Source organism: Haliotis asinina, chromosome 5 (assembly GCF_037392515.1).
Source record: "Haliotis asinina isolate JCU_RB_2024 chromosome 5, JCU_Hal_asi_v2, whole genome shotgun sequence".
NCBI lineage: Eukaryota > Metazoa > Mollusca > Gastropoda > Lepetellida > Haliotidae > Haliotis > Haliotis asinina.
Window position 1 is genome coordinate 76,959,639 of NC_090284.1, and position 24,157 is coordinate 76,983,795.

Genomic DNA, 24,157 nt, shown 5'->3' on the forward strand with positions numbered 1-24,157 from the left:
GGTGGGGGATCGTTTGAGAGAGAATAGGGTGCACCCAAGCCTTGGGTTTAGGCTGAGGCACGGGTGCTGTCCCTGTGGGAATGTCAGATCCAAGCTACGGCTCTGGTGTCGTTTTCCCCGCTGGCTCTAAGGATTCTGCACCGAGCACCGGCTTGGGTGCAGTTCCGCTTGCCGGCGCCGGTCCATCGGGTCTCGTACCGTTGGTCACCGGCAACCCAACTGGTGGTTCTCGAGCACCGGCTTTGCTGCCCACCTCGGTTCCGCTCAGTGCATCGAGTGTCCCTGCTTTGGCAGCCGATCCCACGGGGTCTCGGCACCCTGGTTTTTTCGTTGAGTCAGGGGTTGGCCGATTCGGACAACTCAGCTCTTCGGGGTCTGTTGTCCTTGTTGCCGTGTCCCTCGGGGTTACCGGCAACCGAACTGATGGTTCTCGAGCACTGGTTTGGCCGCCTGCCTAGGTTCCACTCAGTGCATCGGAGGTCCCTGCTTCGGCAGCCGATCCCACGTTGTCTCGGCACCCGATCCCACGTTGTCTCGGCTCCCTGGTTTTTCGTTGAGCTAGAGGTTGGCCGATTCGGACAACTCGACTCTTCTGGGGCGGTTGTCCTTGTTGACGGGTCCCTCGTGCGTCGGGGTTACCGGCAACCGAACTGGTGGTTCTCTAGCACCGGCTTTGCCGCCTGCCTCGATTCCGCTCAGTGCATCGGGTGTCCCTGCTTCGGCGGTCTCGACGCCCTCTTTCTTCGGCGAACCAACGGAGGCCGATTCGGAGCTTTTCGCTCGGATCGTCCCCGGGGCATGTACCCGAATGGATCGCGGTAGCATTGACGCCGGTGGTCATTCCATCGGGCGCACCCGGTTCCACGGAGTTTCGTCTTCCTGGGAAGCGTTTACTCCGTGCAGGGTAGCCAAGACCCAGCTGCTCAGATTACCTTCGCTCTTTAGCGAAGTTGTTATATAAAGAAATGCCGCAGGTGGTCGTCCCTTCGGACGCCACCGATCCCATGGAGTTCGTCTTCCTGGGGAAGCGTTTGCTTCGTGTAGGGTGGCTGAGACTCAATTGCGTATTTTACCTTCACTCATCAGTGAGGTAATTAATCTGCACCTGTCGTGGAGCCGCTCGCGTTTTGATCTCCCGGAGCTTAACCGCCGCTACTCGATGGGGGAGGATGCGCTGTTTGACCCTCCCGTTGTTGACGAGTGCATGTACGCCTCGATCGCGCTTAGGCGTCGTCTGGCCACAGCAAGGCGTCGGCTCGTCAGGGTTGCCGCTTGCCGCCTTTTACCACATCGAACCAGGTGTTGCGCTCGGTTTACCGCTCCTTTGAGGAGCCATATCGGAACGCCGCGCAACTACTTAAGGTTGCGGTGCACTCAGTCTACCTCTCTATCCTGCAGAGGCAGCTGGTGTCACAGGAGGACGGGGACGAGGATATTTCCTCGTCCACGTTAGAGCGGCAACTTACAGAGGTGCATTCACATTTGGCGCGCGACTCAATGAGTTCTTGCGCGAGTCGGATGAGGTGTGCTGTGATGAGCCTTTGTGGGTTATGGCTGTCTGTTGCCAGGTATTTACCGGCTATACACAGCAGGCACTGCGGAGGCAGCTAGTCAATTCAAGGACTCTAAGCCCCTGCTTGAACAACCCTCCACCTATCGCGCGCAGCCTTCGGTCCTCAGCTCAAGCTATCCTGCGACTCAGGTACCTCGGGAGCCCTCAGTTGTCCCGTTGCAAGCGGCAATCTCTCTGCCGTCGGCCGGGACACTTTGCCTTCTACCCGAAATTCATGTGGGTGGTCCCCATGTGGTGGTCATGTCCAATCCCTGGGTCCTGTCCACACTCGGGGATGGCCACATGCCACAGTGGAAGTGAGGGCCTCCTCCTTCTACCGGGATTCGCTGCACTCCGGTGCCGAAATCGCCGGAAAAGGTGGCAATCCTCCGTGCCGAAATTCAGTTTTTACTGGACAAGGCAGCCATAGAGATGGTTCCATTGGGACAGGAGAATACGGGGTTCTACTCCACTTATTTCCTGGTGACCAAAAAGGATGGAGGGTTCAGACCCATTCTAAATCTCATTCTTGTCTTTCAAGATGGAGACACTGAGGTCAGTGATCTCGTCTGTGGAGGCAGGGGATTGGCTTACATCAATCGACCTCAAAGACGCCTACCTCCATGTACCGATGCATCCCGAGTTCAGGAAATACCTTCGGTTTTCCTTCGACGGGGTTTGCTACCAGTTTTGCGTGCTCCCCTTCGGCATCTCCACAGCGCCTGGGGTGTTCACCAAACTCATGCTAGTACCAGCTCAGGTCGCCAGGGCGCAGGGCAACTTTTGTTTCCCGTACCTGGACGACTGGAACTTATATGTTAGAGCCAGCTTAAAAACTCTCTACGTAGACACGTCTCTCCAAGGATGGGGTGCCTATGTAGACAAGGGGGTTGCAGCAGGAGTTTGGAACAAGGAAGAACAAGCTCTTTACATCAATTAGTTGGCAATGAAAGCGGTGATTCATACTATCCATCACTGGTCAACAACACTGAGAGACAGGCTACTGATGATTCACACAGACAACTTAACAGTGGCATTCTACATAAACAAACAAGGGTCAACAAGATCTTCATCCCTACTACACCTGACGTTTCTACTCTTCAACATGGTCGACAGTCTGAATCTCCAAATAAAAGCATGTCACATACCAGGAGCTTGCAACATCATGGCAGACCGTTATCTCGTCTTCTGCGTCAATCACGAACAGAGTGGATGATTCATCGGGAGGCATTTCAACTAATCAGCCAGATATTTGGATTGCCGCAGATAGACTTATTTGCAACAAGGTTCAACAAACAGACAACAACATTCGTGTCACCAGTACCAGATCCGTTAGCCTGGGCAACAAAAGCTCTCAGCATCCTGTGGGAAGGATTATACGCGTTTGCGTTTCCCCCTCCAGTACTGCTACTGAAGGTCATCGAGAAAGTCAAACAGACAAAGCTGTTTCAACTGATTTTGGTCGCGGCTTACTGGCCAAAGAGAGATTGGTTCCCAACACTCACAGAAGAATTGGGACAGCCAGCGCTACAACTACCAGATTGGAAGAATCTTCTCAACCGTCCGCACACCAGACAGGTGCACTGCAATCCATCGACGTTCCGACTTCACGTATGGACCATATTAAAGCCTGTTTAAAGCACAGAGGATATATTCGGTGAGGGCAGCAAAGCAGTCACCTTAGCTTTACGGAAATCCACTCACACCTTATGTGATGACGAGTGGAAACGATTTGAGACATACCTCAACGGCTATGAAGGCTACCCATCCTCAAATAGCGGATTATGTATGTCATTTACAACATTCCACATGTCTGAAAGGCTCTACATTATCTACGTACTTGGTGGCCCTCAGCTCGGTCATCACCATGAAAATAGGGATCAAGCTGACGAAAATACCTGAGCTACTGGCCTTACTATGCTCCTTCAAGTTGGAAGATCAGCAGGCTTAGAGCTCCAGTTTGGGGCTTAATCATCATACTCCAACGTCTCACAAGTGATGCATACAAACCACTAGAGTGGACATCAGTTGAACAGCTAACTCAGAAAATGCTGTTTTTACTTGCCTTGGCTACAGAGGCACAATTGTCAGAAATTCACGCTCTAGACTTCAGTCGCACAAGATTTGTTTCAAGTCATCAAGAGACAGTACATCTTCGTCTAAGATGGGATTTTATTGCGAAGAATCAACTGCCAGGTAAACCAGATAGACAATTCCACATACCGTCATTATCTTCAATCCTGGGATCTCATGATACTCAAGACTTATCACATTGTTGAAGATATATCTCGCTTATACCATAAGTCTAGAAGACAACATTTCAAGCGCCTGTTTATCCCTATATCTATTGAGACACTTACTGAAGTAACCCACAACACTATCTCAGATCAGAGCTGTTATATTGAGTCTACAAAGCAGCAGGAATGGAACCTCTTCGAGCCTCCAAAAACACATGAAGTCAGGGCCTCTACACCAGCTCTACATGGAAATTGCTCGATATCAACTATAATGGAGGACTGCTTTTGGAAATCAAACACAGTGTTTGCCAATCATTATCTTCGAGACATGGTGTTGGATGGCATTCATCAGTTTGGGCCTCTTGTTGTTGTGCAGCAATTAAAAGGCGCTGAGTTTACTCACCCATTTATCATGTGACTGTGGAGACCAGACGCTCTACGGAGTATAATGGTTGAGAGTCCATGCGCATATCTCGAACAGACTGGCATGAGTGATTATGACCCTGTAGTTGTAATGAAGATACTTGTACATGAAGAATGGTCGCAACACACTTGTCTTGATTATATATCTTGACATTTAGTTGTATCAGATATCAACACGCTCCAGTCAACGGAGCCTTCTATGGAAGACAAGTTTGACTGGATGTAATCCATCCAGAATTTACAATAAATTTTGGAAGAACGGGAACGAAATATTGCCATTACAAGTTCCCGTTATGGGGGGAAATATCAGATGTAATTTTGACAGCCAACAGAATCCAGCATGGCCTGACCCACCGCCGTTTCTGTCAGATTCTGTAGACACTTAAGCATGAGTCAGGATAAGGAAAAATATGCAATTTTCTGAATAAAATTGATAGTTTTTATTTGACTCATGCCGAAAGGAGAGAGTGACAAGCATGGCAGGTCATGTGACCATTTTGGCTGGAAAGGGAGGGTTCCTGTGGGTGAGTGTGTTTTACATCTGCTTCTTTTAGAAGGGAAGTTCAAGGGATTTCGGGTATTTCACTACCTTTGCTAGGGAAGAGGAGATAAACAATTAAGCATGAGTCAGGATAAGTATTAAAGTGTCAATTTTATTCAGAAAATTACATGCTCATCAACAGTAACATGCTGTAATATGTTTGTGAACAGATGTGAGCAGAAGAGAGTCTCTCAAGATAGCCAGTCAGAAGTGGCATCAGCTTGACCCACATGAGAAGAATGTGAGTGGTAATATAGGAGACGTAGGAGTAATGTTTAGTTTTTTAAATTTAATTTAAAATTTAATTTGATTGTCTTTGTAATGTTTTACTGCACTGTTTTCTTGTAAGCTACCTTGAAACTGGTGTTTTATGTAAGAGTCACAACTCTTTTCTTTATTAATGTTTCTCAAAATGTTTCCTCCTTCATTAGTACATATTCATGTGAAAACAAATCAAGGTGCTTTGCTGGGGACGAAATAGAGAATAGACTGAAGCACTGACACTTGTGAAATGTTTCTAGTTACCATTTGTCGCTGTTAAATGTTTGCAGGAGAGAACCAGAGAAGTGCGCGAGCGCTACAAGGAGTATCAGCGGCAGTACCAGCTGTATCTACAAAGCCTAACAACAGAGGAGAGGGATCGACTGGATGAACAAAGACAGTTCCGTAGGAAGAAGCTCGCTAAGATGAGAAAGAAAAGGGTATGCAAAAACAAGTACCATTAGTTCCTTTGTTTTGACCTGTAAGTTTAAACTTTAAAGACTTTTTTATCACAAAATGCTTCTATTGTTCTTGTTTCAATCTTTGAGGCTTTTGTTAATAAGATGTGATGCCCATTTTTGGTGTCCCCTTTTGGTGATATTGCTGGAATATTTGTAAAAGCAGTGTTAACTCATTAAGGCCGAGAGCCGCATATATTCGGCAAATTAATTAGCTTCTCACAGCGAGAGCCGCATATTTGGGGGTAATAAAAAGCACCTCTTATTCAGCGAGAGACGCATATTGGGGTTATGAAAAGCACCTCTCATTCAGCGAGAGCCGCGTATTGGGGGTTTTACATTTTAAATTCGTACATTACCTATAATTTCAATCAATTTAGCAGTAATGATCAAAGATTAGCCTTTCTTACGAGAGAGATTACTTTCTGTGTTAATCAGAAGAACTATTAATGTGTTTTGATAACAATTGCTTGCAATGTCGGGGGCTTATACAGACAAATGAACACATGTCTGAGAGAAAAGGGATTATGAGATGTTGTTACAGGAGGTACGTGTTTGTTACTCGTCATTGGGAGTGAATACTAAGATACCATGTTTGCACATTGATCGAATTAACGGTGACAAGGTTACGAAACCTTCTTCTAAATTAAATCATTCATTCATTCATTGTAATAGTTCATATAATGAATCGTAGACATAAATAGCACTACTGTATTACACTCATGTTCGTGTAGATTTGAAATAAACCGAGTTACTAATTTAGACCTAATTCATTTGAGACTATTGATTTTTAAAGTTGACAATAATACATAATCGAAAATGAAGTGATAACTGTTGCATCTACTCATAATATACATATATAGTACACATAAACCATACAAAGGTAACTGGGGTATTTTGTTCAAGCTGTATCATGCTTATTTGAAATGTGATTTTTCAATGCAATTTACATAAGCATTGTATAAGAAACGTTTGTACTTGATCTGTGTAATTATCTTATCCTGTGTAATGATCACGTGTATCAGATCCATCGTCAATAAAAGGAGGAGAATATATCAGTTACGGAATTGATGCGTATAATCATTCAATCAGACAACACTAAATATATGAACACCTCTTTCAACCTCAGAATAACAGCCTCTGGTCGAATGCATGTCCAGGTAAACTTTTGTCCCGTGACAAGTGTAATACAAACTTATGAGCTGTTACATCATTGGACAACCTGTTTTGTGGAGTCACTCCCATTGCCAATCTTCTGAACCTCGTTTGCTTTCAAAACAAATATAGGTATGCCCATCTTCATAAATATTTGGGGAGATTCAACTACAAGTGTATACATCACAATAAATCAGTATCGTGTTACTTTTTTTAATTCTATAATACATGTACTTGAATTATGATATTTATTCATAACAATGTACAGATTATATTGAAATGTTCAGCAAGCCATTATGTTTGATGTACAAGTAGTGTACGCAAAAAGTATACGCAAATAAATACTATCTCTACTCAATGATTGGATTGGGTTATCCGGGGTAAAAATAATCAGATTGTAGCGCTTCGAGCGCTTAGAAAAAAAATAAACTCGTCAAAGTGCTTGTTAGTCCTACGTGTACATTTCAGGCATCCTTACGATTATGTATGTTCACGATACACAAAGTTTTTCATGAAAGCTAGAGTTGATAAAGCCAAAATCTAGCATATCGATTGGTCAACGATCTAACCAATAGTCAATCTGTATCCAAGCTGTCTAGTGACCGAACGTACTCTTCAGAAATTTAGCCCAAGCCCCATCACCTGCCATTTCCAATGTGACAGGTACCTCATGATACAATTGGTCATAGATAATAAATCAGGGACTATATTGAACAGTTAAGATACAAAACGTCCTATTCGGGAACTTTGATGACGCCCATCCCATGACCCTTTGTCTTATGTATGTGCAAAGAATAGCATTATACAATATGTATGCATGCATGTTCGTATATTTTCTGCGTTAAATCTAGATGAACCAAAGCGACAAACTGAATCTGTTATATGTTATATAAGTCACAGACTAGCTTATTAGTACTTACCTTAAAATATTCAGTATACACTAGCAATGTATCAGCAAAAACGCTACTTTCATAGATTATTATGCATATGCGTAAATTCGTCTTTACTGCCATTGACATAGATGTTTTGAACAATTTAATCTCTCACAATGATATGAGAGGGACATCATTTGGTTTAAGTATGTCTTACATACAATGAAACGGACTGGCAAACGTCAAGACATCAAATGCAGATGTTCAAGCTGTGATGTGTTTTTGTGCGTTGACTGTTTTGAGGCCTACCATAAAGACTTGTTCCAAGGACAATAACGCTTTATGCACTAGTTGTGTTGTACAAATGGTACGGTATACCATTCTTGTCAGTTGTTGGACACAATGTGTGAAGCCCGCGCGATACTGCTGGAATATAGCTAAAATCGCTGTAAAACTAAATTCACTCATTCTTTTCAATTGTTGCATTTCTGTGGTTATTCTTTTACGTGTCCAAAACACTAAGACATGCGTGTTCACCATCTGAGAACGAATACACTCATCATAGTGTCAGTCTACTCCCATATGTCTTTCTTATGTTTCTTTCATACATCATTACAGTAACTGATGTTATGTTTACAATACACAAATTGTTGCATGATAGTTGATACAGCCGTAACACAACATAACCATTGGTCAACGATAAAGCCAATAATCAATCTCTACCCTATCACTTTGAGTGTCCAAACGTGCTCTTCAGAAATTTAGGCCACGCCCCGTAACCTTGCCCTTCCTATGTGACAGGTTCTCATGATACGATTGGCCAAAGTATCAGCCAATGTAATGAGTAACTGAGATATAATGCGTTACATTCGGGATATTTTATCCCTTCACATGACGGGAAGCTTTGTTTAGCATTGAGTAATGATAAATGTATCATGCAGTATGTATGTGTATGAATGGTGATGTATGTTTGCAGCGTTAAGTTAAGATGAACAAAGTGACACACTATAAATCTCTATATGTTCCATGTTACTTACACAGCTATTGATACTTTCCTTGAAATAGTCAGTAAGCACGAGCAATGTATTGGCAAAAAATCTAGACGATTATAATGCAAGCCCCCCCCACCCCTCTTTTTAAACTCTATTATAAATAATATATTATAATTCAGTCCTTACGATGAGAGAGACAGGAGGACTTTGTATATTTGCTCATCTCGTACGTACAAAGACTGCGTAGGTGTTGATAAAAATACAGCACACACTGGCAAAGGGGTATGAGAGACACAGGTAATAAATTACATGAAATGCTGTAATATATGTATTCACATCGGCCTCTTTCCCATTTACATCTTTACGACACAATTAAATAATCAGCACTTGTTTGTGAGACTAGACAGTTTCCTGTTATATCCGAGACCTGCCAGGGAAATCAGGCATGATTAGCACTAATTAGCCTCGTCGCAGCAATCAGGCAGTCAGCGAGGGGTGCCAGGTGTTGGGCAGTGGAGCGGCTCCAGGGCTTAATGAGTTAAACCCAACTCACTCACTAAAACTCTTTAATAAGATTTCCATCAGTTCCATTCCAGTTGGGTCTTACTACTGCCATTAGTCCTGTTTCAAATTTGGAGACCTCCAAACAGCCTCCTGTAGTTCTGTTCCAACTTTTGAGATCTGTCATCTATAGCTATCTCTACCAGTTCTGTTGTAACCTTCAGTCAAACACTACTACTGAAGTATCATATCATGTACAACGATTTTGCCACATTTTGTCTGCTCTAGCATTATACATATATATGAGGACCTGGTACAGAGTTCAATACATGGATGCTGGCCAGGTAGTGGACACAGGAACTAATTGATGTAACCCTTTTCATAAGATGTGTGGTTTAGATAGTTTTACTGACTGTCTGTAAATGGTTAAATCAAAGGCCTGGAAAGCTTGGAAATGGGCAAGTGAGGTAGGTACCTGTGGTATGAGGATTTGATTTCATCTTTTGTTTTTGCTTCCATGAAGAACAATTTGGACTGAAACAGCTTGCTTTAAGAACAGAACTCCTTAATCCCTGATTTCATTGAAAGGGAAAGGCCCAGAAATCCTCACAGAAAGAGTGTCTATGAGACTATTCTGGTAGTAGCTTAGTCTGGTAGTAGCTTTAGGTTTTAGGTTTGCAAGTTGGAAGTAAAAATTGAAATCTGTGAATATAACTGTAGGTGTGAAAACACCAAACAACAAAGCAAAGTGATAATTGTGTCTTGCAAATAACTAACTTCACGAAGTCAGTACAATGGTATCTCTGCGGCAGTACAAAGGTAATAATATTCAAGAGCAGTGATGATAGCAATAGAAACAGTGATTGTAGTATTCAGCACATGGCAACAGTGATGGAGCTTTCAAGAAATGCTTTGGCAAGTATTTGGTGGTCACAAGAACGACGAGTGTATGTGAACTGAATTGCGAGTTTGGAGTTCTGGGAAAATTTCTTTGAGGAAAGACGTTTTGTCTTCAACTTTACCAAGCCTCATCACAGTGTAAGGAAATATGATCATTCACTCTGGACATTTTAATCCATGAACTGCAGCATTTTCCGGGTATTATTCTTGGACATACTTTTATACTTTTCCTGAAAGCATGCCTTTCTAGCATGAGAGAACAGTCTGTTCCTGGCATAACACTGGAAAACAAAGTCACCGATAAGCATACATCTGCAGTCCAACCTGATTATAATGTACACTAGAAAATATGTCATTATAATGAGATAGAGGAAAGGTTGACCTCAAAAGTGCCAGGAAATGCATGTTGAGAAACATTGGTGCTCGGGGCAAAGATGTCATTGGGCATTTTGAAATACTGATACAATCCATGCTGGTCAGCTCTTCTCATCAATTAAACAGAAAGATACACCCAGTCATCAAAGTCTTGAAAAACAGTGACAATGGCATTATATCCTTTGTTTGGCTTAAAAACATTCCATAATGAAATCTGTGTTTTCTGTGAGCTGTATTTTATCTTTTCTACAGGAACTTAAGAATCTTGGCAAACCCAAAAGTATTCGAAATGCGTTCTTACTCTTTGTGAAGTCATCCCGACTTGAAACAAGAGGCGCCAACCCCACAGTAAGTACGTAATTAACTACAGTGTATAATGTATAAACCCACACCACTCACAGCAGTGTGTACCATGACAGCCCCACAGTAAGTATGTAATTAACTACAGTGTATAATGTATAAACCCACACCACTCACAGCAGTGTGTACCATGACAGCCTCACAGTAAGTATGTAATTAACTACAGTGTATAATGTATAAACCCACACCACTTACAGCAGTGTGTACCGTGACAACCCCACAGTAAGTATGTAATTAACTACAGTGTATAATGTATAAACCCACACCGCTCACAGCAGTGTGTACCATGACAGCCCCACAGTAAGTATGTAATTAACTACAGTGTATAATGTATAAACCCACACCACTCACAGCAGTGTGTACCATGACAGCCCCACAGTAAGTATGTAATTAACTACAGTGTATAATGTATAAACCCACACCACTCACAGCAGTGTGTACCATGACAGCCCCACAGTAAGTATGTAATTAACTACAGTGTATAATGTATAAACCCACACCACTCACAGCAGTGTGTACCGTGACAACCCCACAGTAAGTATGTAATTAACTACAGTGTATAATGTATAAACCCACACCACTCACAGCAGTGTGTACCATGACAGCCCCACAGTAAGTATGTAATTAACTACAGTGTATAATGTATAAACCCACACCACTCACAGCAGTGTGTACCGTGACAACCCCACAGTAAGTATGTAATTAACTACAGTGTATAATGTATAAACCCACACCACTCACAGCAGTGTGTACCATGACAGCCCCACAGTAAGTATGTAATTAACTACAGTGTATAATGTATAAACCCACACCACTCACAGCAGTGTGTACCATGACAGCCCCACAGTAAGTACGTAATTAACTACAGTGTATAATGTATAAACCCACACCACTCACAGCAGTATGTACCGTGACAACCCCACAGTAAGTATGTAATTAACTACAGTGTATAATGTATAAACCCACACCACTCACAGCAGTATGTACCATGACAGCCCCACAGTAAGTACGTAATTAACTACAGTGTATAATGTATAAACCCACACCACTCACAGCAGTATGTACCGTGACAGCCCCACAGTAAGTATGTAATTAACTACAGTGTATAATGTATAAACCCACACCTCTCACAGCAGTGTGTACCATGACAGCCCCACAGTAAGTATGTAATTAACTACAGTGTATAATGTATAAACCCACACCACTCACAGCAGTGTGTACCATGACAGCCCCACAGTAAGTATGTAATTAACTACAGTGTATAATGTATAAACCCACACCACTCACAGCAGTGTGTACCGTGACAGCCCCACAGTAAGTATGTAATTAACTACAGTGTATAATGTATAAACCCACACCACTCACAGCAGTGTGTACCATGACAGCCCCACAGTAAGTACGTAATTAACTACAGTGTATAATGTATAAACCCACACCACTCACAGCAGTGTGTACTGTGACAGCCCCACAGTAAGTATGTAATTAACTACACCACTCACAGCAGTGTGTACCATGACAGCCCCACAGTAAGTATGTAATTAACTACAGTGTATAATGTATAAACCCACACCACTCACAGCAGTGTGTACCGTGACAGCCCCACAGTAAGTATGTAATTAACTACACCACTCACAGCAGTGTGTACCATGACAGCCCCACAGTAAGTATGTAATTAACTACACCACTCACAGCAGTGTGTACCGTGACAGCCCCACAGTAAGTATGTAATTAACTACAGTGTATAATGTATAAACCCACACCGCTCACAGCAGTGTGTACCATGACAGCCCCACAGTAAGTATGTAATTAACTACAGTGTATAATGTATAAACCCACACCACTCACAGCAGTGTGTACCGTGACAACCCCACAGTAAGTATGTAATTAACTACAGTGTATAATGTATAAACCCACACCGCTCACAGCAGTGTGTACCATGACAGCCCCACAGTAAGTATGTAATTAACTACAGTGTATAATGTATAAACCCACACCACTCACAGCAGTGTGTACCGTGACAACCCCACAGTAAGTATGTAATTAACTACAGTGTATAATGTATAAACCCACACCGCTCACAGCAGTGTGTACCATGACAGCCCCACAGTAAGTATGTAATTAACTACAGTGTATAATGTATAAACCCACACCACTCACAGCAGTGTGTACCATGACAGATTCCGATGTAGCCACTGATGTGGCCACCAGATGCTGTGTTAAAACAGGTTTCCAGTGTGCTAGGCTTTTGCCTTGAGATGCTGTATCAGAATTGGCTTCCAGTGTACCACTGTTTCAATCCATGGTGAAAAAGGATCTACTTCACTTTATGATAGGCCACCAAACTGAAAGTCAAAAGTGCAAGAGTCATCTGCCCATGTGGCATCAACATCTTTAAGCATTTCATTATTTAGAAGCAATAAATCAGAATTGAAGGATTTTCAAAAGATTTTAACTGATGTTTCATGCAAATGTTTGGCATTGATAATTTTTAAACTGATACTATTTTTCGTCTTGTACTCTCTCTCTTTAATTCGACCAGCTGAGTTGAAACGAAACTATAAACCCAAATTAGGTCTATCTTGTCTATGCACTCCATTCCATGCTGCTTCCCTTGTAGGACAGCCTCTGTGTCTCCTAAGAAGCAAGACCCGTGAAGGTCCCAGGGTAGAATAGGCCTTCAGCAACCCATGCTTGCCATGAAAGGCGACTGTGCTTGTTGTAAGACATCCTCGATATCTCCAGGGTATACGTTCCGAAAAGTCTCCACTATACCCTGGACGCATCTACGGGTCGGCCCGATAATTTTATTACCTCCCTTTGCTGGCTCCACTTTCTCACAGTAGCCAATCAGAATGGTTGCCGTTATAACCGAACTTACCAGTGTCAACAAAGGTAGCAGTTGCAACTGCGAAGGTTTGCTCGACGTACGACCCACAATTTGGGGAAATCATACAGGCAACTTTATAGGTCCGAAACCTTTTTAAAAACATATGCAAGAAATCCATCTACCTCTTTCGGAGAATCTATGCATGGTTTGTTTGCCAAGTTTAATCGGTTAGAGAATTTAAAAAGCGAAAGTGAGTTGTGATTGGTTCGCTCAACTTCCCAGCGTAGACATCTGATTGGATAAAAAGCCAGCCAAGGGAGGTAATAAATTTATCGGGCTGAGCCGTAGATGCATCCAGGGTATAGTGGAGACTTTTCGGAACGTATACCCTGGAGATATCGAGGATGGTTGTAAGAGGTTACTAATGGGATCGGGTAGTCAGACTCACTGACTTGGTTGACATGTCATCAGTTCCCAATTGCTCAGATCGATGCTCATGTTGTTGGTCACTGGATTGTCTGGTCCAGACTCAGTTATTTACAGACTATATATAGCTGGAATATTGCTGATTGCTCATTCTCTTTCTTGTTGCTGACATGTGAGCAGAGAAGATATCTTCACGGTTCCCTTTTAATAACAGGGAAAAGAGACTGTTCTACCATGAAAAGGAATTTTTGTAATCTGTATATAAGAAGATAGTTTTCTGCATCTGTCTCACATTCAGCTTGTGTCAATTGTATTGAATTGTGCTCATGGGATCATAGATGTGAGAAGTGAAAACATCAGGATGAAGAGCTGGTTACAGACTACATCTGGGTAGGTACTCTGCTCTGATAGTGACTTGCATGAGCAGTCTGAGGAGAAAGATTGTCTTGTCAAAATTGCCATTTGCATGGTCACGGGTCTTGAAGTATTAGCTTGCCACATTAAGGTAAAGAGATCTTAATTTACTGAGGCTTTCCTATGAGGGGAGAAGCACGGAGTGTATGGGTGAATTGTATATTGGTAAATATCCAAAATCTACAAGCATTGTCATGTTATTCAGAAAACCGACCCGTGAAGGTCTCGGGGTAGAATAGGCCTTCAGCAACCCATGCTTGCCATAAAAGGTGACTATGCTTGTCGTAAGAGGCGACTAACGGGATCGGGTGGTCAGACTAGCTGACTTGGTTGACACATGTCATCGGTTCCCCATTGCGCAGATCGATGCTCATGTTGTTGATCACTGGATTGTCTGGTCCAGACTCGATTATTTACAGACCGTCGCCATATAGCTGGAATATTGCTAAGTGCGACGTAAAACTAAACTCACTCACTCACTCACTCAGAAAACCATTCAACTTGAAATAACTATTCTTAACAAAACGTAATTCATTTTACGTATTGTACGAGTAACTTTGCACTTTGTAAACACAGCTGTTTATCTTCACATTTTATCTACTTTGTATTTGAATTACATCTTGTACTGCTGTTGGCAGTCTGAGCGTAGTCAAATTCTGTTCTGTACATGATATGCAACCACAGGTCTTGACAGTACAACTTCTGACTGTGCTAGTTCACCTTTATCTGTTGATCACACCTGTCATCATGTCCCAGTTAGGTAGATTGATGCTCATGAGGTTGACCCCTGCCTTTTCTGGACCAGACTCAAAATTTACAGACCACTCCCATATAGGTGGAATATTGTTGAGTGAACAGTTAAACAACAGACCAACAAAGAAAATATGATCTGTTATTAAATGATGCTTCACCTATTTCATTTGTCCATTATTTATGTTTGTAGACTGTCATTCAGCGTTTGGTTGAAAACTGGAAGGCGTTACCGAAAGATGAAAAAGAGGTGTGTATCCTAATGTGAGGCATCCCACCCATGTGTGGAGTATGTTTCATTGGTTTGGTGTGAATTTTGTCACATGACTTTCAGAACGGGGTTGTATTCTCAGTACCTATACCTAGTTCTCTGTCAGTGTTGTTGCGATGGGTGACTGGAGCATGTGTAATTGTCACCCAGTTTATGGTATCAAATCGTTGTCCTGCTCGGAGTTTTGTAAGGTTGCAGATAAAGCTGGCATATTGCTGCCAGTAATGGACAATAATTGCACTACTTCAATTGACAGAATAGTCTTCATCCAGTTGTTGACAAATGACATGGTGTTACAGCATGTTCCATATTTACTCATTGTTGGCTGCCGGGTCAGAATATGATTTTCAGTAAACCATGCTTGTTGTCAGAGGCAACTAACTGGATGGGTGGCTCACTGACTTGGGTGATAACTGTCATTGTAACCCAGATGCCAGTATTCTTGTTTTACTGCAGAAAATCTGATGATGAAGATGGAGATGCTAGTTATTTCTCCTGGCATTTGTTTCTGGGGATAATTTTGAGTTTGATGCAAAACCTTGCACCGTACCAACTGTTTCTTGCACTTGTAAATTTGTCAATTTTAAGAGCAGAATTACTTTAATGGTTGCTTAAATTAACAGAATAAATGCACCAAAGGTATCTGTTGAAGCATGCATGATATGTGTGTGTGTATGTAATCCATGTCATGACATTATGCCCCACAAACAGAATGAAATCAGTCTTCCTCTCCTCACTGTTTGTACAATAATGTATCTCCCATCGCAGTGACTGTTTTATATCGATTATTGACTGTTGGTACAGATCTACTATGAGGATGCTCGGCTGGACCGAGAACGCTACGAGTCTGAGATGAAGACCTGGGAAGATAAGATGAAGGAAATCGGAAGAGAGGATGTCATCAGGATTAAGAGTAGAACCAAAAAACAGAAAGTGACAAAGGCCCCAGCAAGAAAAGTCAGGAAAGCTAAAACTAAAGCTAAAACTAAAGCTAAATCTAAGGCTGGAACGAAAGCTAAAGCAAAGACACAAGATCCAAAAGCAACTAAAACAAGGTCCAAGTCTGCTAAGACAGACACCAGATCCACACAAACTGATTAACACATGGTTTCAAGATTTACACCATTATGAAGTTGGTTCCCTTTACGCTGATGCTGTGTGTGGAATGATGCAGATTTGATGACAGGTATGTATCATCATCATACTGATTCTGTGAAGAGGCCCATGTATGCTTTTCATAAGAACACCTGATTCTTTCATCTTAAGTCAGAAATGGCAAGGCAAATTAACTGTACTAACAGTGCATGAAATAAGCTAAAGTCCGAACCAGACATCAGGTAACTACCAGTCCAAAATGGACTTATCCCCAGACCAAACAATCCAAAGAAATTAACTCAATTTTAGTTTATCTGTGCTTTGAGCTTGCAATATGATAGTTCCATGTTGTCATGTTTGACGCTCGATTTGAAAAATTGAGTGTATGATATGGTGTATTTACTTATATATGCAGAACGTGTCACACCATTGGGCTGACTTGCTGTAAGTTCATCACAAATCTAGCCCATGTCGGGTGGTCTTAGGGGTCTTATTTCATACACTGGTAGTGATATGATTAAAAGTGGGGAGTTCTGTAACTTCTTTCACTTGTGCTTATGATGATGAATCAAGATTATCTAAATTTTGGACGCTGTTAAATGTGCTTAAATGTTAGTGCTAGTTAGTGTAGCATGGACAACAGTATATGGTGGACTGCCAGTACTGCAGGGCATTTAGACCAAAGATTTGGCCATTCCATGTGCTACCTCATATCTTATTACCTAAAGTCTGACATTCTCATCTTTAGTCCCTAAATAATAGCACTTGTTAATTAAATCACTTGACAGTGTAAGGACAATATCTAGCTTAGTTTATTAGTATTCAAATACCATGAAAAATAATCATTTCAATTCTAATGATCTTAGTGCAGCATCGTGATATTTGACCACAAGTCTCGTTTACGTATTGATTTACATTTTACCGAGTCAGCTGGTGATGGCTTTGTATATGGTCATTGTTTACTGCTGGTCATGGAAATCTGTCTGTGGAGGAGTCTCCAGCATTAGTAGGGTGATGAGACTGGTGTAGTGCAGGGTCACGGATGTTTGTCATGGCAAGAAGACACACTCCTCTTTAAACATATCTTCCATCATAAGCATCGTGCATTATCCAATGTATCCTTGCTATTCTGTTGTGATGAGACTAGTCCAACTTGGTACCATAGCATCTGTCAGACTTTTTTTTTAATCAGCAACAGAAATTCTTTGCTAGGTTTTGTAATAGGGAAATGTGTCTGAGACGATACATCAGCACATGGGATCATGAGACACCAACACTATGGTGACTGTTCACATGATCTTAGTGTGATCTCCCTCTCATCTCCCAGTACTCTTATCTGTCAACAGTCAGATACTACTTTGTAGGATTGTAGCTAAATGTGTCTGACAAAAGTCATACAGTTTGTACAGAGCAGTTTCTATGTTACTAGTACTCTGTTTTTGTGATGACCCTGATCTTGATAGTTTGTCTTATTTTTTAAGATCTTGATCGACCACCTTGTGTTCATGTGGCTTCGTCCCACTAAGGAAAACCAGCAGCCACACCATCAATTATGTTGAATTATGTTGACACTTTAAATAGAAAGTACCACAGAAATTACAAACTGGACACATTCCTCGCTAGCTTTCCTTTACATCGACTATAACCCTTCATTCAGTGCAGTGAAACATCACATGAAATGAAACAAACCATGTAGTGTCCCTTCTTTGGTGGGGATAATCATTGTTTTGGGGGGGATAGTGCTCTCCGTGTACTTTCTGTGGTAAGTATGCTGTATAGTTTGGTTACTATCTGGTGGTTGTCATCAGTGGGTCGGAAGTTGATACAGTGTGTTGGTGTGCTTTGGACTTTAACACTGCCATTCTAGTTGGGGCAAGTGAGAAGCCCCTGGTCAGATAGTATGCATGAATATTTTCATATTGTTAATGTTGCATGAGAGTGCTGCCTTTGTACATAGTATTTGTATGGAAGGAAACAAAAGTGTGAAATAAATATATCTTGTACAAATATTGCAGAAATTGAGTTTGTTTGGTGTGTGCTGACAACAGTAGCTTGAACTGGTAAATGTGATTGATTTGACCAGTTGTACATCAAAGTGCCGTTTCACATTCTTCTATTGCAGGAGTAGTGCCTGTATCATTATCTTCTTGCACTGATGCAACCTTGACAAATTCTTAAAAGATCATTGTGGTGTGAACTTTACAACTAAAGGGCTACTTGCCATGGCCCATCAGCAAGTCTATCTGCAGTCCTTGCCAAATGCTACCGATTCAGTTAGCCGAAACTTGTACATAGACACTGTATTTGGTACATTTAATTATGTGGACAAGTATACAACCGCGTAAATATAATAGACCTATGTATCACACCATGCTTATGGCTCTACACGAACACAAGGTAAACCTGAACAGGTGTGTCCAGAACAGCTTCAAAGGACCATGTTAAACCAGAATGGGTTTCTGTCAAATGGTTAATATCACTCACTGCCTGTACTACACAATAAATCTTACCTCCTGTTACACCCTGCTGCTTCATTCTGCAGAATTAACCTGCCAGAGTTGTGATGGTAAAACAAAGTAAGCCAACACTGATGTTGGTAATTCCTTTATTCAGCTCCTCACTACTTGGTAAATATCATGTCCACTGACTGTAAGAAAATAAATCTTGGACAACGAGAATCAGGCTTCAGCCTTGTCTGACAACAAAATATCTGTGAGAAGCACACCTTCTGGTGTGTTCTGGTGAAAAAGCTCATAGAGTAACCATGGCAACTCAATGAAACAAACTGTTACTGGAACGACTTTATGTTCAGAATTAGAAAGCTTTGTGTCTTGAATTAACACATACCACTAAAATCTCATTTTTAAGCTTAGCATAGTTAAGAACTCGGCTTGCCAAGATCTAGCACTGCTAAACCAGTGAAAAGAAGAAAAGTTAAATTTTGAGAACTGAATGACAAGCCAGTTTCAGTATTGTGTGTCTGCCACAGGAACACAACTAACCATGAATTTTGTCCATGATCAAGGAAGTTGCTTGCCCGGAAGTAGCTTGTCCACTTTTGCACATACACAAAAAGTTTAAAGGTTACGGCTGCCTGTTTTTTTCACATGCCCGAGGGCAACATGATATTTTCAAATGTGATGACCAAACTGTTGCTCAGATTCGGCATGACAGTCAAACTGAGTAACCTCATGTTCGTGGCCCAACATTCATGGACACAATGACTGACGGAGCTGCTATGCATTATTCCAACCAGAACTGAATGCATACAATAAGTTAACTACTATGTAAAGCTTTGACATTAATGAGTATATGATGTAGAATTTCAAGGCATAATGTGAAAAGATAATCATGGAGTTATGACAGAACTGACTTTGAGATCAACACAACCAGACTGCCATGGTTACCAAAGGCATGCTCTTACATAACCCATCAGTTTTGAAACTGTTTCAATCCAGTACAATGACACTGACACTGGCATACAGCTGAATGTAACATTTTTTAGACTAGTTTTCCATAATGGCTGGAAGGTACTACTTGTAGCACAGCCTCTACTTGTGGATGGTCCTTGACTTGTAGTGGTAGAACTCCTATTTGTGTGGAGATGAAGTATTGTACAGCTTCATGCAGTTTGAAATAAAGTAAACATGTTTCAACAAAATTATTAACAGCTGTGCATTCATGTGCCACAGAAACCACATATGTTTTGAATATACAATGAGTAAGCATTCATAAAATAATAACTTCATGATTCTGAGAAAAATGGACAGAAACATTTGCTGTCAAAAGTCATCCAACATTGCTCAAATTATGCACCTTTCATTGTGCAAAGTAGACTTGGGGGTTTTCATTCATGTCATTCAATATCTTGTACTGCTCACAATGGCTGTACTTAATGTAGCTTCATTATTTTCATTAAACAACTTGTGGACACATTATTCTTCAACAGGCACAATTCTAATGTCTGTGGTCAAGTAGTCACTGGTATGTGTGCCAAGCCCTCATGAAGTTTCTTCTACACATAACTGGAGACCTGTCTCATGTGCACATTACCTCCTCTACTGGTGTACACCGGTATTCATAATCATACATGTTGACATAACTTCACACAACTGTGAGCTTCACAAACATTCCAAGCAGATGATGATTGTAGACGCTCCATTCTAGCTGCTTCTTATCTACCATGACAGGGACTGAATTCCACACAGGTCAGTCCATCTGTGATTCACACAAACAGCACTAATCTCCTCACACACACAAACACAGATATGCTAACTACATCACAGTTCATGTCATAACAGCATTGCATATGAGGAAAGTGAAGAGATACAGGGCAAAGTCCTCTGTGACTGCAGTGAAGTAGCCCATAGTTCTGTTAAAGATGGCAACAAACTCTGGTTTTATCCCCGACAACACAAGAGCCCCTGACATCAATGAGCTGTTGTGAGGCAGCGCAACATCCTGTTTAATAGAAAAGACATTTCAGAATGTAACAAACACTACATAAATATATAAATTCTTAACTAACAAAACTCGTTTTAGATTTTGTGAGAGTGAAATAGCATCCTAAACTGAGAGACGTTTCATCTGTATAATTTGGTATTAAGAAGTAGGCATGCAGTACATTCACTGCTATGTAGTCATATGAATAGTTACGTCACAGTTCCAACAATGTTTCCTGGTTACCCTATCTGAGAAGACACATTCCTCTTAAAATGTGCTCATATGCTAAATAGGTTAGGTTTTAGGTATCTGGTCCACTTTCTAAAAGAAAATAATCGGCATTGTGTATTCAAAGCTCTTATCATGAAGGCCATGTGAATCTACACTGGAAGAAAAGTACGGAAACTGTGTCATCCAGGCTACTAGTTGTCAAGTTCCCATTTTCCCTCTTAGTCTGCTTTCATTTAGGTGCCTCACTCTGAGAGTTAATGTTTGAATCCTGTATGTGAATAAAGCCAAAAAAGTACTAAAATCTGAATCTGAGACCGTGAAATCCAATATATAACATGTTACCTAAAATCTGGTTATACACTAAATGAAATTCAGATCAATCAACATGTTAATCCTACCTTCATATATGTGTAGTGAAATGAATACAGTCCAACTTGAAGCAGTACAAAAGGCAAGAAGATTGACTGAAACAGAAATATTATCAATGTGATGTAAAAAGACACCCTCTTATATATCTTACTCCTCTGGTTTGAAAAACCAGTGTGAATTACATCTGAAGGAAAAAATGCCTGTTTATGAAAACAGTTAAAATGTTGAACTGCATCAAGCAGAACCAACACACCTGGAAATAGAAGACTCCATAACCAGACGATAGCACCCATCTGACAAAGAAGGCCACGATTACACAGCTCCCTAGTCGTAGGTTTTCCAGAATCTGCAGCAACCCAGCAGTCTCTTGTGTCATTTGCTTTTTGTTCTGTGTTGACTGACCACTACCACCAGTGCCAGCAACTCTCACAGGTGATGCCGCAGCAGTAGCGGCCCGTACAGAGCTGAGAGAGGGGCGTGGGTGTACAGTTGTACTTGCAGGCAATGACGAAGCAGATCTGGATGGGGACGATGTGTTGCCATCATCTCCTGGTGACTCACTCACTTGTGGTGTGTCTCGAATAACATCAGGTTCTGTGGAAGGTGTCGTTGGTGATGGAGTTGTCCTTTCGGACTCATCAGTACTAACTGGGGAGCTTGATTCATCTAAAATACAAATGACTTTGTACATATGATCTTGCCTATGATTACTCTGATAAAATCAGTCATGACAATTCCCAGTTATAACTCTTGTTGTTGAGGATTAATAGTTTCACATGGGAATGACAAGTCAGTATAGATACATACACTGTTATCAAGTATGAGGTGGTCAGTGTGTGCACAAGTATATGTACAGGGTGCAAGTGGGCTGACAAAGACAATGGATAATGAACAAAATGATTAACAATGAAAACAAGCAAACTTATACAAGAGACAAGATGAAAGCGTCATGAATAGGATCCCACTTAGGGTGAGGATAACTTATTAGGGGAGCAGACTATATGGATGAGCCTTTCTACTTCTACAGCAATATTGTCATGTTATAATCATGGAACATTGAAGGTTTTCAAGAAAATTGCAATAACTTAACGTGTTTGAAGAGTTTTGTCATCATCAGTGTTACATATGACAAATTTACCATCAATGCAATCAAGCTCAATTATAGTGCTAATCATGACAGTGAGTAGACTCATTTTCAAATTAGATAAGATAAAACTTCCATGAATCTGCATTTTTGATCACTGACAGTAAGTGACTGATTTCACTGAAAACATGAAACACAAAAGGTGATTGATATAACTGCTACTGAAGTAACTTGCTGAGTGACAGTTGCTCTAGGCCTTACACACTTTTTTTGGCTTTGTTTTAAATCTTTATGCATGTGGTCATCAATGATAATGTCTTTAATTGTAATGTTTGAAAGGTAAAAGAGTATTTGTATTTAGTCTTATTTTAACAAGTTGGCCAACCCGAAATATCACAAGAGAGAATTTTCAAAAGCAGGCTCACACTTCTGTCAATTTCAATGCCCACAGTGGTAAGGGTTCTGCCTGTATCCCCCACCCCAATCAAAAGCCAAAATTACAAAACTGACATGCATACCTGACCCTAAATATACATGCAATAAACTAGAACAGGTATAAAAAACAATCAATGAACTTATTTCAGAGTTGGAATATTACACCGGGGAACGTGGGAATATTCTATGTAAAAAGAAGGGGGTATGGGGAAACTCTTTCCCCAACAGTTTTGTTGATGAGGTGGGTTTTCATGCATCTGCATAACTACAGTTAAAATATTCCTGTATGTGCTTAGATTTCTTACATTTCTGTTTCCAGCACTGCAGTTCGACACTAATATATTTTTAAGTATGACCTAAATATATATTTAGGTCATACTTATACATCCTGGTAGATCAGAGTCAAGCGCCTATGGTTTCCAGTTTATGTATTTATGGTACAATTTGGCTGCTTAAAATTTATGTAAGTGCTCATATCTTGGGCATGATGTGTTTCCGATATTACTAGTATGTGTTGGAGTATATTAGAAAGTGCCCATTCACATAGCCAGCTGACTGAAAAAAAAAACTAAGGGATTAGTGCACTTTATCGGGTGCACGTTTTCCGATTTATTCGGATGGTTATACTCGCACCCAAGGTAAGCAAACTTTAACCTTTACTCACTAACCCTAAGGCTGTAGAAGGGGGGTGCCCAAGGGCTAAGGATACAGCAGCGCGCTCATTAGCAAGCACTCAGGAGTCGCCGGGTAGCGCGCCCGGTAAACTGCACACTCGGCAAAACTAAAAACTGCTTGAGTAGCGAGATACAATGACATGAATCTCTCATTAGACTGCACATGAGATAAGTGAAAGTTTGGGGATAGCAAAACCTCAAACCTCTTGAAAAAAAACAAACTTTTGGTGAGGCAGTTTGCATTTTCTGAAAGTTACAACGAAAAGGAACAATCACCCCGTTCACTATCGATCGGCTTTCCCAGCAGCCTGTTCAATCGATTTTCTGAATTTTGAAGAATCTTGCGTCTTCTTGCCTCCCTTCGTGCTGCAAGTTCAGCCATGATGATTTCCCATTTAATATTTATTTTCGTATACGTTACTGAAACAAACTGCTCATGACTGTGGTGTCCAGTGAATACTATTGATATAAATGCTACAGAAGAAAATCATTATAAGTCATATCAGTGCTA

The 24,157-nt window shown here is 41.2% G+C and overlaps 2 protein-coding genes across 2 annotated transcripts in view; one reads left to right on the forward strand and one right to left on the reverse strand.

The window, feature by feature from the left end:
- Nucleotides 1-18,428, forward strand: part of LOC137285333 (transcription factor A, mitochondrial-like) — a 28,846-nt gene extending 10,418 nt beyond the window's left edge. Inside the window, exons 3-7 of the mRNA XM_067817698.1 lie at nt 4,924-4,994; nt 5,305-5,454; nt 10,520-10,615; nt 15,238-15,294; nt 16,120-18,428. Coding sequence (XP_067673799.1) covers nt 4,924-4,994; nt 5,305-5,454; nt 10,520-10,615; nt 15,238-15,294; nt 16,120-16,416 — 671 coding nt within the window. The 3' untranslated portion in view covers nt 16,417-18,428. The remainder of the gene's footprint in view (nt 1-4,923; nt 4,995-5,304; nt 5,455-10,519; nt 10,616-15,237; nt 15,295-16,119) is intronic.
- Nucleotides 18,429-19,001: 573 nt separating this feature from the next.
- On the reverse strand, nt 19,002-24,056 carry LOC137285334 (guided entry of tail-anchored proteins factor CAMLG-like). Its single transcript, XM_067817699.1, has 4 exons — nt 23,923-24,056; nt 21,707-22,119; nt 21,483-21,548; nt 19,002-20,871 (listed from the first exon to the last, which is right to left on the reverse strand). Exons 1-4 carry the CDS (start codon nt 24,026-24,028, stop codon nt 20,698-20,700), a joined length of 759 nt encoding a protein of 252 aa, XP_067673800.1. The 5' UTR covers nt 24,029-24,056; the 3' UTR covers nt 19,002-20,697.
- Between the last annotated feature and the right edge of the window lie 101 nt (nt 24,057-24,157).